Source organism: Hyla sarda, chromosome 10 (assembly GCF_029499605.1).
Source record: "Hyla sarda isolate aHylSar1 chromosome 10, aHylSar1.hap1, whole genome shotgun sequence".
Taxonomy (NCBI): Eukaryota; Metazoa; Chordata; class Amphibia; order Anura; family Hylidae; genus Hyla; species Hyla sarda.
Window position 1 is genome coordinate 25,413,962 of NC_079198.1, and position 20,495 is coordinate 25,434,456.

At 45.2% G+C, this 20,495-nt stretch overlaps 2 protein-coding genes across 7 annotated transcripts in view; one reads left to right on the forward strand and one right to left on the reverse strand.

Annotated features, from left to right (window-relative positions):
* The window catches only part of NR1H2 (nuclear receptor subfamily 1 group H member 2), a 58,492-nt gene that overhangs the window by 11,367 nt on the left and 26,630 nt on the right, over positions 1–20,495 (reverse strand). For all 6 annotated transcript variants that reach the window (XM_056544522.1, XM_056544519.1, XM_056544523.1 and 3 more), the window contains 5 exons: positions 18,014–18,092; positions 17,711–17,872; positions 16,618–16,887; positions 13,306–13,526; positions 1,090–1,269 (listed from right to left, as the gene is read on the reverse strand). In XM_056544522.1, coding sequence (XP_056400497.1) covers positions 1,090–1,269; positions 13,306–13,526; positions 16,618–16,887; positions 17,711–17,872; positions 18,014–18,053 — 873 coding nt within the window. In that variant the 5' untranslated portion in view covers positions 18,054–18,092. The remainder of the gene's footprint in view (positions 1–1,089; positions 1,270–13,305; positions 13,527–16,617; positions 16,888–17,710; positions 17,873–18,013; positions 18,093–20,495) is intronic.
* LOC130294550 (testicular acid phosphatase homolog) overlaps positions 1–20,495 on the forward strand; it is a 131,794-nt gene that overhangs the window by 3,295 nt on the left and 108,004 nt on the right. The window lies entirely within an intron of this gene.

Below are 20,495 nucleotides of genomic sequence, written 5' to 3' on the forward strand. Positions count from 1 at the left end.
GGGAGGAGTACCCCTTCAACTGTACTCTTATACTTCTACATATAGGATACATTTTACACAGCACTTAGTAATATATTAATAGTCAGGGCTACATTTTGCACGCACCGAACTCTGGTGCACTATTCACATAACTAATCAGAAGCTGTAGGCTCTATTAAAGCCCCATAACTATTAGGATGATGGTTATATACAGCTCATGATGATAATGTGGGATCAATAATTATCAGTTAAAGCGCAACTGTCATGAAATCTGGGTGCAATAACCTGCACACAACCTTTGTACTGTGTGCAGGTGGTGGGTATAGCAATGTTTTTACCTAATATTTGGCGGCTTTCATTACCCCGAAAAATGCTTTTGATCACAGCCACTGACGGTCGGATAGGCGTGGCGCGAGGTACACGATGCCCCGCCACACCCACCCCCTGTATGTCAACGCTGAAACCGCTGTGTAATTGACACACAGGTCCCAGCGCATGCGCCATTCAGCTAGTCTAACGTGTGCGTGTGTCATCCAGCTAGCACTGCGCAGGTGCACTGAGGAGAAAGACTGCAGCAGGAGCAAGCGCTTGTAGGGGAGCGAGCGCTTGCTGGATGACACACAGCGGCGCACACCATAGATTAGCTGATGGGCGCATGCGCTGGGACCTGTATGTCAATCACACAGCGCTCCCAGCACTGACCTACAGGGGATGGGCGTGGTAGTGGGGCATCGCGTACCTCGCGCCACGCCTATCTGACAGTCAGTGGCTTTCATCGAAAGCATTTATTGGGGTAATGAAAGCCACCAAATATTAGGTAAAAACATTGCTATACCCACCACCTGCACACACTACAAAGACTGTGTGCAGGTTATTGCACCCAGATTTCAAGACCGTTGCGCTTTGAACCTGTCATGGCTGGGGATTCCTACAGGTCTTTATCTAGACTTGGGTGGAAGATTTAAGTTCCAGCATTTACTATGCCTATTGGACATCATCTTTGAGAGGACCAGCCCTGTACCAAAACAATTTTTAAGTGCAATTACGGATAGTAGTCTCAGACGTTCATTGCATATGCTCATGAGCCACATGACTTGTACAAGTCTTTACCTCGATGGTGGATGCTTTAAGAAGAGCTATCTGATCCTCACGAGACAGCTCCAAAAAGCCAGGGACTTGTTTGGCAAAATCCACAATCTCCTGCACAGAGATGATGGCAAGCTCTGTAAAGTGAGCAAAGCGTTGTTGGCGGGCTTCCCTGCTGTTGGGGTCATTGGCTAGAGGCCATGGCTGAAAAGGAAGGAGATAAGGATAAGGCCCCTAAAAAAAGAAATAAAAAAGCACGCGCTAAATGTGAGACAGGAAGGTTATATGCTGAGTCAGCCATAGGAGAGAAATGAGGATGTGAAATGGACGTTTGTTCGGTCTACCGTCTAATAAAAGTTAAAACAAGACGACATCCTCCATCTGCAGCCATGAAACCAGCTATGGTTAATATATCAGCAGACGGATATTCACTCATATTCTCAGTATACTCTAAACCAGTGTTCCTCAAACAAGGAGCTCCAGCTGTTGCAAATCTACACCTCCCAGCATGCCCTACAGTAGACAGGAAGTTAAGTGTTTTGTGACACAAGTGTCTGCCATGAGTAATTCTACAAGTTCAAAAGGCTTTAAAGAGCTGCTTTTGTAGAAATCACAGCCGTGTACTGTTGTCCTAAATTCACTTAGCTCTACAGTCAGAGGAAGGGGAATGGTGCCACTGGCGATTTCATTGTGATCATTTTACTCCATTTTTACTATCATTTTATTGAGCATACCTATTTAAAAATGAGGCAGTTTTTGGTTTTGTTTTTATAATAAAATAAGAAAAAAATTTAATCCATCACAGGGTGCTCAATTCTGGGTCCCCTAAAGATAAGCTGTGAACTATGCTATGTAGAGCAAAGGCAGAAAGGAAAAAAGAGGGGCGCTCTCTGGTGTGCTGGTTATAGGAAAATAATGGACGGAACCCCCCCCACCTCGTACTGGGTGTCACACTTGATCCCCTGGGGTGGTCCAGCAGAACAAGAGAGACCCAGTGGCGGTGGGGCGGTGGGTGGAATATGTGCAGTGTGCAGCTCACTTTCCCTTTTCTGTATACACAAGGGTACGGAAGTGTAGAAGCAGAGTAAATGGAGAAAAGGAGGGAAAAGGATGGAGCGCTTCTGCTGGTAATGACGGGACTCAGAACGCCATGGTAGCACAAAACAATCAAATTGGTGGCATCAAAAGCACAGCAACATACCCCAGAAAGCAGCAATTTGTTTTGTGGACCTGAGGAAGGCGCATGCCTGTGCCAAAACGCGCTGTCCATATTCTTTTAATAAATATCATCCTGTGCTACCGTGGCGTTCTGAGTCCCATCATTACCAGCAGAAGCCCTCCATCCTTTTCTCCATTTACTCTGCTTCTATGCTATGTAGAAGCAGCAAGTGTCAGTTTTGCAGCAAAGATAGCTGTTTTCATTGCTTGGCTACCTTTGTCAGCCCTATAGAGTTGAATGGCACGGCAGAGTGCATGTCCAACCACTATACCATTCAATCATACACGCATGTGACCCCCATCCTCGTGATTGCTGATGGCTGAACCCCCACAATTCAGAGATATATAGGGAATCTGTCAGCTGTATTTGCTGCTAAGAGCTGCAGACACTATTGGATAGCTGTAAGAGTATAAAAGCAAACTCTACCTCTCCTGGAGCTGATGGTGGTTGCCAAACTTAAAGGGGTACTCTGCTGCTCAGTGTTAGGAACAACGCTAGAGCCGGGAGCTCATGATGTCATAGCCCCACCCCCTCATTGCAAGTCTAAGGGAGGGGGCGTGCACTGAGAGGGTGGAGCAAAGAAGTTATGAGGGGGTGGTGCTATGATGCCAAGAGCTCCCAGCACCGGCTCCAGCGTTCGGTACAGTTTGTTCTAAACGCTGAGCAGCGGAGTACCCCTTTAAAGATTTGCCTTGTTATTTCTGAGCCAAGCATCAAAGAGGGGACGACAAGCTGTTCAAGTAACACAGCCTGGCACCTTCCTAACTTCTCATCTCCCTGACCATTCTTCACTGACGTACAGTCAAAAATGGGCAGGGAGGTCAAGGAGGGTATGGAAGGCGAGAGTGAGCAAGGGAGTTGCCAGGTTGTGGCACTTGAACAGCTTGGTCCCACATCCTTCACAATTGACAAAGAAATAAAAAGACAATTTTATACAGGTGTGCACATAATTGTTGGTACCCTTCTGAATTGTGGTCCAACAGAATAATTTTGAATATCAAAATAATGAAATTGTCCTGGACAAAAATAATGGTTCCCTGCACAACCTTTAGGCAGTCACTGCAATCCAGCAATTTCTATAACTTTTAATGAGACTTCTGCCTTGTCTCCAGGTATCTTGGCCCACTCCTCATAAGATCCTACTCCAGCTGTCTCAGGTGTAAAGGTGTCTCCTCCAGACAGCAGGTATCTTGGCCCACTCCTCATAAGATCCTGCTCCAGCTGTCTCAGGTGTGAAGGTGTCTTCTCCAGACAGAAGGTTTCTGCTCCTTTCACAGATGTTCAATAGGAGTCAGGTCAGAGTCTATAGAGTCCACTTCAGAATCTTCGCTCTTAGCCATTCTTGGTGTATTTAGCTGTGTGTTTTGGAGAACCGAATATACAAGCAAAAAACAATCTTGGATGCGCTGTTCAAAACTTGGATGCAAATGAAGGACTCTGACCAGCACAGGACAATGTACAGTTTATAGTTTACAGTAGGGACGACGTGTTTTGGCACAGAATAGTGCCTTCCTCAGGTCCTCCAAGATTTCTATAGACAAAAGAATTATATACAATTGGCCTGTTCGGATATAAAAGCAAAGGATAATAGGACATAAAATGTTATATTATATTTGAAGGTAGCAACAACAACATTTGTGGAATCCATATATGAGGACTAAAAACTGGTCTAAAAACATTTTTTTTTTTTAGCGACATTAAATTTAAATAAAAAATGCCCATATTGATGGCGGTATTGCATTCAAGACATTCAACATGATATGACATGACATTAAGCAATATTCAATAGTGGAGGCATAGAGATTATTTGTTGAATCTCTCTATGCATACAGGCAAAATTCATATTCAAATATATCAATAGTTGGGAATTAAAGAATGGTTGATAGTTAAAAAAGCTAAATGATTGTTAAATATTGGCAATCAAATATTATATATATATATATATATATATATATATATATATATATATATATATATATATACATACACACACACATACATATACATACATACATACATACATACATACATACATGCATACATACACACACACACACACACACACACAAGTTGAAGAGCAGCACTCCCAAGCCAAATATGCGTGGGTGCAGTCAGTCTCTGGGACCCCGGTCCTGGGTCCAAAAGGTAATACAACAAAGATGGCGACCGCAGCACTCCAAGTAAATGTGCAAAAGAATTTATTCCAAGATAAATACAGGCAACGTTTCTGTGGCCTCACACCACCATTTTCAAGCCCTTGGCCGATCGGCATAGGATCGGCTTAATACGCATACTCAAGCTCCAAGGATGAAAAAGACGCACCTTATCTCCTAAAGGAAGAAAAAAAGCTAAGTGGCATGTGCAATAATTAATAGTGCAATAATAGACTGTGGACAGTGCAATAACATTTCAATGCTATGAGTGAATGAGGACAGTGTATGTAACATACTCACCAAAAAGCACTACACTGATGGATACAACTGATTGCCCAGTTAAGAAGACAATTTGCACATACCCACTTTGCAATTAATCTGTGCACAGCAATAAAACGCACAATATACGCACAGTTTGAACACTGCCTGACATTATACAATAGAAGACAGAAGCAAGATACATGTCTCTTTAAAGTATTTGTGTTGAAGGCTAGAAGAAGGCAGCTAAGGTGCGATCTATAGAAATATATACATCCGACAAGTGTTCAAAATAATTTTAATAATAAAAGCAATTTTAAAAGGTTCCCTGTTCGTCAGTCTATATCTATTCAGATGATATGGATGCTATATTCATATCATATACAGATTAAAGTAATGAGAAAAGGAAGAGAAAAAAAAAGGGAAATAATATCTTTATCACAGAAAACTGAAAAACTGTGAATACCGTATTTATCGGGGTATACCACGCACCGGCCTATAACACGCAACCTCATTTTACCAAGGATATTTGGGTAAAAAAAGTTTTTTACCCAAATATCCATGATAAAATGAGGGTGCATGTATGCGCGTGTATACCCCGATATACCCCCAGGAAAGGCAGGGGGAGAGAGGCCGTCGCTGCCCGCTTCTCTCCCCCTGCCTTTCCTGGGGTCTATAGCGCTGCTGTCGGCCCTTTTCACCCCCCCCCCTGGTTATCGGCGCCGCTGCCCGTTCTGTCCCCCTGACTATCGGTGCCGGCGCCGATAGCCAGGGGGAGAGAAGCGGCGCCGACAGCCAGGGGGAGAGAAGGGGCAGCGGCACCCATTGCCGGCGCCGCTGCCCCGTTGCCTCCCCCCCATCCACGGTGGCATAATTACCTGAGTCCGGTCCGCGCTGCTCCAGGCCTCCGTCGTGCATCCCCAGCGTCGTTGCTATGCACGGCGCGGCGCTCTGTCATGCGCCGCGCCGTTCAGCGCATAGCAATGACGCCGGGGACGCACGACGGAGGCCTGGAGCAGCGCGGACCGGACTCAGGTAATTATGCCACCAGGGATGGGGGGAGGCAACGGGGCAGCGGCGCCGGCAATGGGTGCCGCTGCCCCTTCTCTCCCCCTGGCTGTCGGCGCCGCTTCTCTCTCCCTGGCTATCGGCGCCGGCACCGATAGTCAGGGGGACAGAACGGGCAGCGGCGCCGATAACCAGGGGGTGAGAAGGGCCGACAGCAGCGCTCTAGACCCCAGGAAAGGCAGGGGGAGAGAAGCGGGCAGCGACGGCCTCTCTCCCCCTGCCTTTCCTGGGGGTGTATCGGCGTATAACACGCACACAGACTTTAGGCTAAAAATTTTAGCCTAAAAAGTGCGTGTTATACGCCGATAAATACGGTATATATTGCTAAAAAAAAATAAAGGGAACACTTAAACAACACAATGTAACTCCAAGTCAATGACACTTCTGTGAAATCACACTGTCCACTCCCACCCCCAATAAGGGAATGGTTCTGCAGGTGGTGACCACAGACCACTTCTCAGTCCCTATGCTTCCTGGCTGATGTTCTGGTCACTTTTGAATGTTGGCGGTGCTTTCACTCTAGTGGTAGAATGAGACGGAGTCTACAACCCACACAGGTGGCTCAGGTAGTGCAGCTCATCCAGGATGGCACATCAATGCGAGCTGTGGCAAGGTTTGCTGTGTCTGTCAGCGCAGTGTCCAGAGCATGGAGGAGCTACCAGGAGACAGGCCAGTACATCAGGAGACATGGAGGAGGCCGCAGGAGGGCAACAACTCAGCAGCAGGACCGCTACCTCCGCCTTTGTGCAAGGAGGAGCAGGAGGAGCATTGCTAGATCCCTGCAAAATGATCTCCAGCAGGCCACAAATGTGCATGTGTCCACTGAAATGGTCAGAAACAGACTCCATGAGGGCCCAACGTCCACAGGTGGGGGTTGTGCTTACAGCCCAACACCGTGCAGGACATTTGCCAGAGAACACCAAGATTGGCAAATTCGCCACTGGCACCCTGTGCTTTTCACAGATGAAAGCAGGTTTACACTGAGCACATGACAGACTTGACAGGGTCTGGAGATGCCGTGGAGAACGTTCTGCTGCCTGCAACATCCTCCAGCATGACCGGTTTGGCGGTCGGTCAGTAATGGTGTGGGGTGGCATTTCTTTGGGGGGCCGCACAGCCCTCCATGTGCTTGCCAGAGGTAGCCTGACTGCCATTAGGTACAGAGATGAGATCCTCAGACCCCTTGTGAGACCATATGCTGGTGCGGTTGGCCTTGGGTTCCTCCTAATGCAAGACAATGCTAGACCTCATGTGGCTGGAGTGAGTTAGCAGTTCCTGCAAGAGGAAGGCATTGATGCTATGGACTGGCCCGCCTGTTCCCCAGACCTGAATCCAATTGAGCACATCGGGGACATCATGTCTCGCTCCATCCATCAACGTCACGTTGCACCACAGACTGTCCAGGACCGCCACCTGATCAAGAGCATGCCCAGGCGTTGTAGGGCGGTCATATAGGCATCAAAGTTGGATCAGCCTGTAGTGTGGTTTTCCACTTTGATTTCGAGTTTGACTCCATATCCAGACCTCCATGGGTTGACATAATGCCTGCAGTCAGGGAGATATGGAATGGTGTATGCTAGTAGTTAGGAAGCATAGGGAAAGAATGTATATAAATTGAAGAGTAATGGTATATACTGACATGATTGGAAGGACAACAGAGTAATGGCGGTATGTAGGGATGATTAGTGCATTATGCCCAGAATGATTGGCTTTGAAGCCTGTATGTGTATAATGGGGATGGACTGATCATGTAAGATTAGGGGGATGAGAGCATATTATATCCAATTAATGAGGGGAGGGGGAGGTTAATTGGGGCTGGCAGGAATGTTTGCTATGGTATGGCATTAAAGTATGGAATGATGGGTGTGGAGGAGGTCCTAAGTAGGACGGGGATAGGATGAATGGGTGGTAAAAGAGCAGGTTAATTGAGTGTGTGAAGGGGGTTTTTGGGCCAGTATAACCTGCTGGAATAGGAATGGTGCTGGATGGCTGTCTGGATTGTTGTTCAATAAATGTATAAATGGCGGATACAGGGTGGGGAGGGGGTATAAGGGGTGGGAAGAGGGTGTGAGGGGTGTACAAAGTGGAAAAACAAATCAAAGTTCTATGCATTCATTAAGACTGTCCGGATGTAGACAATGCATTTTGAAAATCCAAAATGCTTCTCTTTTATTTAGGGTTGCCACTCTATTGTCTGTATCCAGCGGGATTAGAGTGGGTTGAGCACGGGTTTTTGTTATTTTTCTCAAACGGCTGGGTGCCAATATATTCCAAAAGAGTCTGGGCTCTTCGGAAGGTGAATCCAGGTTTCTCGCAAATTCATTTCTTCATAACTGGGTTTTGTAGCAAAATGTACCAGTGTTTCTGAAAGATTCCTCAGATCTGGGTATGCGATTGATTGTACGTGGTAAAGCAATTGGTAGAGAATTCTGAGAGTTGTATGGGCATTCCGGGACTTGGAGGTGGTATTTAGGTCTATTGTACTGATACGTGGAGGTAATAAAATTTCCCGGTTGGTTGAAAGGTTCCGGGAATAGGCATCTTTCAAGATGGTAGTAGGATAGCTCTTTTGCTGGAACCGTTTTTTTGCAGGATCTTAGATTGGGTTTTATGTCGCCTACATCTGTGCAATTTCTTCTGATTCTATGGTATTGGCTAAATTGAATATTTTTTTGCCATTTTTTTGTAGTGGGCGCTTTGGAAGTCCAGGAAACTGTTGGTGTAAACCTCCTTGAAGTGACTACAAGTTGTTATTTTGTCCCCTTGGTGGTTGACCTGAAGGTCTAGGAAGACAAAGTGCAGATAAAGGAGGTGGGGTAGTAATACAGAATAGAACAGACTACCTGATTGAGTCAGACCGCATCCTATCAGACACATCCTACGATACCAAACTATCTGAAGACCCACCTGGAACCTACATTAAAGACTATACACAACTCATCTCCACAGCATACTCAGACGAAATTTTGAACAAAAATGAGAAGCTTGCATTCTTCTACCACCTGCCAAAGATCCACAAGGACCTTATTGCCAACTTGGTAGGCCCATGATATCAGGCACTGGCTCCCTAAACAGTCAGCTGTCACACTTCCTGGATCTTTTCTTACAGAAAATTGTTATCACCCTGCAACATCCTATCTGAAGGACTCAGCAAGCCTAATCAGAGACCTGGCAGAGATCCAATGGCAACCAGATGACATATTCCTGACCTTGGATATAGCTTCTTTATATTCAAATATTAAACACAAGCTTGGCCTAAAAAAAACCTGCAGACTTTCTATGCCAAACTGGAGAATTGGAGGAAGAACAAATCTGCTTCCTATTAGACAGGTTAGAAATCATTCTAGCACACAACGTGTTTTTCCCATGAAGGTTGCTTATACCATCAAAAACGTTGCACAGCAATGGGGGAACCGTGTGGTCCCCAGCTATGCCAACCTCTTTATGGGGGGCTTCGAGACAGTTTACATCTCATGATGCACCGAATTCAGCTCTCATATTGTATACTATAAGAGGTACATTGATGACCTGTTTCTAATTTGGAGTGGAAGATTAAACCAAGCGGAAGAGTTCATCAAGCATCTGAACACCACCACATGAGGACTAGAATTTTCCCCTAATATGAGCTCAGAATCAATCGTCTTCCTAGACCTTCAGGTCAACCACCAAGGAGACAAAATAACAACTTGTAGTCACTTCAAGGAGGTTGGCACCAACAGTTTCCTGGACTTCCAAAGCGCCCACTATAAAAAATGGCTAAAAAATATTCAATTTAGCCAATACCGTAGAATCAGAAGAAATTGCACAGATGTAGGCGACTACAAAACCCAATCTAAGATCCTACAAAAATGGTTCCAACAAAAGAGCTATCCTACCACCATCTTGAAAGATGCCTATTCCCGGAACCTTTCAATCAACCGGGAAATTTTATTACCTCCACGTATCAGTACAATAGACCTAAATACCACCTCCAAGTCCCGGAATGCCCATACCACTATCTCAGAATTCTCTACAAATTGCATTAACACGTACAATCACATACCCAGATACGAAGAATCTTTCAGAAACACTGGCACACATTGCTACAAGACCCAGTTATGAAGAAATTAATTTGCGAGAAACCTGGAGCCAAGACTCTTTGGAATATATTGGCACCCAGCCATTTGAGAAAAATAACAAAACCCCGTGCTCAACCCCCTCTAATCCCGCTGGATACAGACAATAGAGTGGCAACCCTAAATAAAAGAGAAGCATTTTGGATTTTCAAAATGCATTGTCTACATCCGGACGGTCTTAATGAATGCATAGAACTGATTTGTTTTTCCACTTTGTACACCCCTCACACCCTCTTCTCACCCCTTATACCCACTCCCCACCCTGTATCCGCCATTTTTACATTTATTGAACCACAATCCAGACAGCCATCCAGCACCATTCCGATTCTAGCAGTTTATACTGGCCCAAAGACCCCCCTGTCCTTCACACTCTACCTCCCATTCATCCCATCCCCGTCCAACTTAAGACCTCCTCCACACCCATCATTCCATACTTTAATGCCATAACATAGCAAACATTCCTGCCAGACCCAATTAATCCTCCAATAAACCCCCCCCCCCCGCTCTTTTTTTTTTTTTTACAATTTGTTTACATCCGTTTGTACCAGTCTGCACTCATTTACGTTTTTTTGACTGCAGAAAAAACGGCACATGCAGTAATTTTTTCTTCCGTTAAAACAACAAAAGAAAAAACGAAAAAACAGATATAGTAAATTTAACATTGAAGTCTATGGAAAACGGATGAGCCTTTAATGACATCCATTTTTTCAATGCTTTTTTTTTTGTTTATTAACTGAACAATAATGGATCCAAACGGATAACATCCATTTGTATCAGTTATTGTCAGTTTTTTTTTAAAGTCAGTTTTTATTTGTGATGGGAGAAGAACTGGACGGTCTAGACGTCCGTGTGAACGCAGCCTAACTCACAGGATCTCCGGACCAGATATTTACTTTCACTTTACTCCAGCCACGAGCCCCTTCTTCCTCCCTCCTCGCATCACCAGTGATACTTAACCCTTTCCACCCCCCCCCCCATTCTCCTAACAATACCCCAACACAGCCTAAGAACTCCCTGTGAGTAAAGTCTCTCTTATCTAAAACGTATTAATAATGCTTGCAGTCCTAAGGAAACTACCACCTAGGAGCGCTACTACTGGATTCCACACTGCACACACATTCACACAGTTTTTCAGTTGTCTGTGATAAAGATTATTTCCCTTTCTTTCTCCCTTTTCTCATTAATTTAATCTGTATATCAGTGGTCTTCAACCTGCGGACCTCCAGATGTTGCAAAACTACAACTCCCAGCATGCCCGGACAGCCAACGGCTGTCCGGGCACGCTGGGAGTTGTAGTTTTGCAACATCTGGAGGTCCGCAGGTTGAAGACCACTGCTGTAAATGATATGCATATAGCATCCATACCATCTGAACATATATATCTAGATACTTGATAAATGTTTTTAGCCCAATTTTTTGTCCTCATATATGGATTTCACAAATTTTGTTGTAGTCGCCGTACCCAACAATATAATCTAAAATTTTATGTCCTATTACATTTTGCTTTTAGATCAAAATAGACCATTTGTTTATAAATTCTGTCTATAGAAATCTTAGTGGACCTGAGGAAGGCACTATTCTGTGCCGAAACACGTCGTCCCTACCGTAAACAATAAATTGTACAAATGTCTTGTGCTGGCCTGAGTCCTTCATTTGCGTCCAAGTTTTGAGCAGCGCCTCCAAGACCGTTTTTTTTTTGCCTGTAAATTCTCTTCTCCAAATTGGTTTCCTTGATACCGGTCAGAGTGCGGCAGCCAAAACGTACTCCACTTCCCTTACCACTGCAGTTAGGCTGGGTTCACACCACGTTTTTCAAATACGGTTACCGTATACGGTTTTCCGCTAAAAAACGTATGGCAAAAACTGTACACAACCGTATGACTCCAAATTAAAACTTATACGGTTTTTCCCCGTACGGTTCTATCCGTTTGCATCAGTTTTTGCCAACGGTTTTGCTATTTTGTTGGAACTAGTTTTCCAGCAATTTAATAAAGTTACTATTGTTCTATTGAAATTCCAATCTGCGCATGTGTCAACTCCAAAAATGGATTAGCAAAACCGTGTGCAACCGTATTCTGAAATTCTGTGTACGGTTCTCATAGACAACAATGTTAAAAGAACCGCATACGGTTCGCATACTGTTTTCCAACCGGAGGCAAAAACGTGGTCGACAGCGTTTTTTGCCTACGGTTGAAAAATCGGCAAAACCGTATCTGAGGCAAAACGGATGCAACCGTACACAACATTTGGAATACGGTTTACAATGCATTCTCTATGCATACGGTTTCGGATACGGTCGTATACGTTTTTTTGGGGAAAATCGTATACGGTTACCGTATTTGAAAAACGTGGTGTTCCAGCCTTATACACCAACGTGTAACTTTTTTTAATTTTTTTTTTACAGGTCAGTATATCACTTTGGTGTGGTGGAGAGTGCACACCTTTTTGATACACTATACCAGGGAGCGCCCCCCCGTCTTTTCTTCTCTCTCCCAATATCCTCTGTGTGTTTTGGGTGATTACTCTGTTGGAGGACCCATGACCTGCGATTGAGACAAAGCTTCCTTACACTGGGCAGCACGTCACTCCAGAATGCCTTGATAGTCTTGAGATTTCTTTGTACCCTGTACAGATTGAAAACACCCTGTGCCAGATGCCAACAAAACAGCCAAAAATATAACAGAGCCTCCTCCATGCTTCACAGTAGGTCCAGGACAGTTTTATTATTTTGTTTTTCAAAATGATGGTGTTGAACCACAATTCAGAAGTGACGTCTGATCATCAGTGAATTTTCCAGTACATTTTTATTCATTATTGCTTTTTTTTTTTTATCGGTTTCAAGTTATTTCAGGGAGCATTGTGGGGTTTTTTCTGTCTATAAAGGAAGGGTGCCAACAATTTTGTCCAAATCTGTAAGGTGACAACCACCATCAGCGTCGGGAAAGGTACAATTCGCTCTATTAGTTACCCAATGGTCTCTGCAGCTCTTAGCAGCAGAAAGTGCATTGAAGGGGTATTCTGCCCACAGACATCTTATCACCTAGCCAAAGGATAGAGGAGAAGATGTTTGATCGTGGGGGTACTACGGTAGTCTAAATATGATTTGGGCGGCCAGAGCCCTGACGTCATGTCCCGCCTCCTCCATTCATGACCCCCCGTGTTCAGACAGCTTATCCCCTATCCTTTGGATGTCTGTAGGCGGAATACCCCTTTAAAAGGGAATCAGTCAGCTATATCAATATAATGCCTGGACAGGCCAGGTCACCAGGGTGAGAAGCACACTTTACATTCGTTCCTTTAGCTGTCAGGGCATGATGGAAGTTGTAATTGTTTCGCAGCTGGAGGGCCACAGATTGGGGATCACTGCTCTAGACAATAGAGAAGATAAATCCTACAGCACATTGCAGAGTCCAGTTTTTCATCTTACCGTTACTTTGGGCTGATCGCTAAAGGAGCGTTTGTTGCATTGTTGCTGTGCGGAGACCAGTTGCTGGATCATTTCTTCTTGCTGGGGTGTGAGCTGTACAACATCCTGTGTGACCACGCAAGGACTGGGTGGAATTAAAATCGCAGAGGACCGAACCACATCTTCCTCTTGTTGCTGCTTCTTGATCTTTTTGCTTCGGATCTGCTCTTCAGAAAGAACGCCTAACGAAACATAAAGATGAATCACATGAAAACATTGTCTGCTTAAAAGGGGTACTCCACTGCTCAGCATTTGGAACAAACTGTTCCAAACGCTGGAGCCGGGAGCTCGTGACATCATAGCCCCGCCCCCTCAATGCAAGTCTATGGGAGGGGGCGTGACGCAGCCACGCCCCCTCCCATAGACTTGCATTGAGGGGGCGGGGCGTGACATCATGAGGGGGCGGGGCCATGACATCACGAGCTCCCGGCGCCGGATCCAGTGTTCGGAACAGTTTGTTTCAAACGCTGAGCATCGGAGTACCCCTTTAATGTCAATAACTACTATATGTGGCAGAACTGAGAATATTTAGAGGAAAGAAAACTTGAGAATAAAATGGAAAGTAACACATAAAAGTTGTGAACACAGACGGTAAAAACAATCTATGGGACTGACTGATGCCAGTTAAGTTCATCTCTTAAAGGGGTACTCCACCCCTAGACATCTTATCCCCTATCCAAAGGATAAAGGATAATATGTTAGATCGCCGCGGTCCCGCTGCTGGGGACCCCGGGGATCGCTGCTGCAGCACCCCGCTATCATTACTGCGCAGAGTGAGATCGCTCTGGACGTAATGACAGGCAATACAGGGGCCGGAGCATCGTTACGTCACGGCCCCGCCCCTCGTGATGTCACGGCCCACCCCCGTCAATACAAGTCTATGGGAGGGGGCGTGGCGGTCGTCATGCCCCCTGCCAAAGACTTGCATTAAGGGGATGGGCTGTGATGTCATGAGGGGCAGAGCCATGATGTCACGCTGCTCCGGCCCCTGTATGGCCCATCATTACGCACAGAGCGAACTCGCTCTGTGCTGTAATGATGGCGGGGTGCCACAGCGGAGATCCCCGGGGTCCCCAGCAGTGGGACCGCGGCGATCTAACATCTTATCCCCTATCCTTTGGATAGGGGATAAGATGCCAGGGGCGGAGTACCCCTTTAAATGCAAACTGAGGAAGCAGCCCATATGCTTGACCACTGCTCCACTCGAAAAGACAAAATCTCTGTCTCATGAATGGCCCCACTCAGACCCTGCATTTGGCAAAACACAATGACGTAGATTTGTCATTGCATTTAGAGGTTTTCTTTTTTTGCTTACTCCGGGTGCACAAAATGTCGCACGTGAGCCAAAGCATTTTTTTTTTGCAAGTATTGTGGGTAGGCATAAAGCAGCCAACAGCCTTACCTAAGCAATTTTCAGTTTTCCCTATGCAGTGGTTGCAAATTTATGAAGTGCAAATGTTGCACACAGGCATAAAAAATGTGGTGTACAAAAGTGGTGTACAAAAATGCCTTTGGAGAGCACTTTTGAAAAAGACGTGTAAAAAGTCGCAACGGAAATTTTTTGTGCAGAAAAGTCACAGAGGAGAGGAGGAATCCTACAAAATGGTGTTCTGAAGTGATTTATTGGTTTTTTTTCTTCTTCTTATGTGCGACAAATTTATCAACCCCCGTTGATAGTATGATAAATGTGAATAAATGTGAATAAAAAAATAAGTAAAAAATAAAATGATTTCAAAACTCACCCTCCAAAGACAACAATGAGAAATGTCTTCCAATATGTCAGTTTTGCTGAAAATGCTACCTTAACTTATGCCTCATGCTGTCATGTCATGCCAAAAAATAAGGTGTTATACAACATCTTATACAGTCAAGGGTCCACGGATAGACTACAGGATATCATAAATATGGTCTGCTGTTGTCTCTCCCCCCCCCCCCCCCCCACAAATATAAAAAAAATTAAATAAAATAAAAATCTATGTCATTAATATCGTAAAAAGTGAAGAAAATCCATATTTGACCATACAGCTTCCTATACAGGCAATAAACAGTTTGTAAGGTCAAAAAAACAAAACAAAAAAAACAAGAGTCCATCAAGTTCTAACCTAAACCGTGTTGATCCAAAGGAAGGCGAAAACACCCTATGAGGCTGATGCCAATTTCTCCATGACAGAGGAAAAGTTCCTTCCCGATCCCAATATGGCGATGAGAATAAATCCCTGGATCAACATTCTATCCACATAAGTCTAGTATCCATAACCTCTGATGTTATTACTCTCTAGAAAAACATCCAGGCCCCCCCTTGAACTTGTTCATTTAGTCCGACATCACAACATAATGTAGCACAGAGTTCCATTGTCTCACTGCTCTTACAGTAAAGAATCTCAGTCTGTGATGATGGTGAAACCTTCTTTCCTCTAGAGGATGCCCCCCTTTTCATGGTTACCGGCCTAGGTATAAAAAGATCACTAGAAAGATCTCTTTACTGTCCATTCATATATTTGTACATTGTGATCAGATCGCCCCTAAGACGTCTTTTCTCCAAACTAAATAACCCCAAGTGATAACCTGTCTTGGTCCTGTAATGCTCCCATACCATTATTATCTCTGTCATCCTTCTCTGTACCCTCTCCATTTCAGCCATGAAATTCTTATATACAGGTTCCCGGAATTGGACACAATACTCCATATGTGGTCTGACTAGTGATTTATACAGCGGCAAAACTATGTCCTTGTCACGTGACTCTCTTGATGCATCCCATGACTGTTAGCCTTGGCAGCAGCTGCCTGGCACTGATTGCTAAAGTTGAGTTTACTGTCCACCAGTACCCCCAAGTTTTTTAGGTAGAAGTCTGACCTAATGTCTTATTATTTAGCACATAGGGTAATTGTACATTTTGTTTTTACAGCCCAAGTGCATAACCTTACATTTATCCACATTGAACATAATTTGCCACGTCTGTGCCCAAGCCTCAAGCTTCCTCAGATCCCTCTGTAATATTATCATCCTCTGTGGTAATCACCCTACCCAGTTTGGCGTCATCTGCAAATATAGAAATTCTGCTGTGTAATCCCTCTACAAGGTAATTAATAAACATATTGAGAAGAAGTGAATCCAGTACTAACCCTTGTGGTCCCCACTTGTAACTGTCACCCAACCAGAGTAAGTTCCATTGATACTCACCCGCTGCTCCCTTTCACGGAGCCAGTTGCCAACCCATTTACATATGTCCTCCCTCAGTCCCAGAATCCTCATTTTAAAGCTTTCTCACTTACACTGCTCCCGCATGCCGGCCTCTCTGCACTTTCGAAGCCGGCACTCCTGGCACTTGCGCCGCATGTACATGTCCATCTGGCATTTGCCATTGTTCTTGCAGGTATACTTGGCATTTTTGATGACGCTGCGCCTGAAGAAGCCTTTACAGCCCTCGCAGCTCAGCACGTTGTAGTGAAAGCCAGAGGCCTTGTCTCCGCACACACTGCACACTTCGTTACCCAGCATCTTTGGTGCAGGACCCTTCTTCCGTTTACGCTCAGGCTCCTCTGCTGTTTGTTACAAAGAAAAAGAAAAGAAATTACCGTATATTAATTTAAAATGTGAAATAAATAAAAAATTTAAAAATTAAAAAAAAACCTTGATGAAGGGGGTTTCTGGTTGTAGATAAAATAAAGCTTAGTCACTATTTAAATAAAACGCTCCACAAATTTCTAATAGACTTTGAGGGAAATTTATCAAAACCTGTCCAGAGGAAAAGTTGCTGAGTTGCCCATAGCAACCAATCAGATCGCTTCTTTCATTTTGCAGAGGCCTTGTCAAAAATGTAAGAAGCAAACTGATTGGTTACTATGCAGCACTTAATGTGGACGATAGGATCGCCCGCGGCGATCCGATCATCTGTAATGGCAGACGGAGGTCCCTTCACCTGCCTCCGTCCGTCTCCCGGCGTCTTCTGCTCTGGTCTGAGATCAAGCAGACCAGATCAGAAGAAAGCCGATAACACTGATCAGTGCTATGCCTATGCATAGCACTGAACAGTATTAACAATCAAATGATTGCTATAAATAGTCTCCTATGGGGACTATTAAAGTGTAAAAAATAAAAAGTTAAAAAAATAAAGTGAAAAATCCCCCATTTTACCCTCAAAAAGTGTAAAAAAAAAATGTTTTAATAAACAGATTTCGTATCGCCAGGTGCGTAAATATCGGAACTATTAAGATATGTTAATCATCCACTTTCCCTCTGGACAGGTTTTGACAAATCTCCCCCATAACGTGTGAAAAACCTGGATGTTTATCAGAGACATGGCGGTCAGATAAAGCTTATTTGTACTTCTGCTCTAAACTAAACCACATCTCCCGGGACTCTCACCAGCGCTGTGCGAGGAGCCTTCTCCATCTGTCCCCAGGGTTTCATTTTCGTTGAGTGCAGAGTAACTTCCCTGAGATTCTGACCTTTCCTCCTTTATGTGCAACTTAACTGAGCTGGTAGAATCCAACAGTAATGTATCCACGGAGTGGAAGGACTCCCCATCTGTTCAGAAAAAAAGACATTTAATGCATAAGGTCCTTTAATGCATCATGTGAATAGTCTCCTGCTTACCTTTATCTTTACTATAGAAAGATAAATTCTGAACTTTTAAAATAAATACGTAAGGTCAGCCATATCACTTACCGAGTGAAACATCGGAGCCATTGACAGCCGTGGCTGACATATTTGGTCAGGCGTCTCCAGGCATCTTCCAGGCCAAACACTTAGAAAAAAAAAAAAAACCCAATCAGTGATCAGAAAACATTACTCTTACTTTTCAACCACTATTCTGCCATAATCTTTCAAGCACCAAACCCTATGAGCAGAGCTGGGAGGTTTATTACCTGAGCATCTATTTGGTGTCATGAATTAGGATTGCCTCACTGTCAAGCAGCACCATCACTAAGAGGAGCAACTCTGAGGAAGCTAAGGATTACTACATGCCATCAAACAGAACTAAGGGATTGACTATAACACAGACCCCTAAAATAACCTTAATGGGGTACTCCGCCCCTAGACATCTTATCCCCTATCCAAAGGATGTTAGATCACCGTGGTCCCGCTGCTGGGGACCCCGGGGATCGCTGCTGCAGCACCCCGCTATCATTGCTGCGCAGAGCGAGCTCGCTCTGCACGTAATGACGGGCAATACAGGGGCCGGAGCATCGTTACGTCACGGCTCCGCCCCTCGTGACATCATGTCCCGCCCCCGTCAATACAAGTCTATGGGAAGGGGGCGTGGTGGTCGTCACGCCTCCTGCCATAGACTTGCATTAAGGGGACGGGCCGTGATGTCATGAGGGGCGGAACCATGACGTCACGCTGCTCCGGCCCCTGTATCGCCCGTCATTACGCGCAGAGCGAACTCGCCCTGTGCAGTAATGATGGCGGGGTGCCGCAGCGGCGATCCCCGGGGTCCCCAGCAGTGGGACCGCGGCAATCTAACATCTTATTTCCTATCCTTTGGATAGGGGATAAGATGCCAGGGGCGGAGTACCCCTTTAAAGCATACATCTAGTGATGGTCTGGTGGCAGAACATCTTTTAAAAATTTCAGGGGAACTTCTGAGCCCAAGAATATTATGAGCTGGATATGTATTTGCTGGAAGTCCCATGCAAGTCTATGGGACCCCCGCTAAATCCTTACCCAGATCCCAATACAGTGACCCCTCGACTCATGATGGCCTCGACATATGATCATTTCAACATATGATGGCCTCTCAGAGCCCATCGTATGTTGAAGGCAGCCTCGACATATGATGCTGCTGTGTGTCGGGGCCTTCGTACAAACAGCTATCTGACAGCGCTGACAACTTCAGTAACTGACAGATAGTTGTTTAATGTGCCCCGTGTGCCCCGTTCTGCCTCCTGTTACTCACATGCTGTCCTGCTAACACACACAGGCTTCCACTGTGAGCTCCATGTAAGCCCCGCCCCCCCAGTGCCGCCATAGCCAATAGCCTTGTGCATCTTGCTGCAGGCCTCCAATCAGCTGCTGGCTGCCCTCCCCTTCCTTTCCTATAGAGCTGTAGTCGGCAGGATGGTAATGGAGGACATTCTGTCCCCCCTGAAGGTATTTAAAGAACTGTACAGTACTGTATGCGATGTCACACATCACATACAATACATATACACACTATACACCCCATACATCAATGTTTCCCTATCAGTGTGCCTCCAGCTGTTGCAAAACTATAACTCCCAGCATGCCCAGACAGTCAATGGCTGTACATGCATGCTGGGAGTTGTAGTTGTGCAACAGCTGGAGGCACCCTGGTTTGTTAAACACTCCCCATACACTCCACATACAATGGTCATCCCAGAACCAATTAGCAGTTTCCCATAGAGATATGTATTCAACATACAATGGTTCCGAGGCCCCAGAACCAATTACCATTTTTACATAGACATATGTACTCGACATATGATGGTTTCAACATATGATGGTTCTCCTGGAACCAATTAATATCATATGTTGAGGGACCACTGTAGTAAAAAAAAAAAAAAAATACAAAAAATTAAAAAAAAAAAAGAGAAAGAAACACAGCCGCACATCCACAATTTGTATTTTTATCTACTTGCTACTCAGCATAAATTCAAACCCTAACAGGTTGTTCGTATACATTTTGATCAAAAAGTACAAGCCCACTCGCCACGTCAAGGCCACCTATTTAGAGTGGGTCCCTAACCCAACATTGGCATAGCGCCGGGCAGCGGCCACGACCACCGCAACACCATGCCCACAGGGGGAGCGACCCAGTGGCCAGGCAGCCCCACTGCTGCCCGACCAAGCTAGTCTGTCCCCTCTTTCATACCCAGCACTCAGCTCCACCCTTTGGTCCAGGCGTTTTTAATTAGCAGGAGATTGCATATGGGTTTCCTCCTAGCATTCTCCCAGCCCTCTGGCAGGGGGCACTTGGTAGGTATTCCCATTGGTGTAGTTGCACTACGGCGGTCATTGTTACTGTGATGCTTTGTCAGCGGGGTGGTGTGGCCCGGAGCCAGAGGCTTGGTCGGGCAGCAGTGGGGCTGCCTGGCCACTGGGTCGCTCCCCCTGTGGGTATGATGTTGCGGTGGTGGCCGCTGCCCGGCGCTACGCCAATGTTGGGTTAGGGACCCACTCTAAA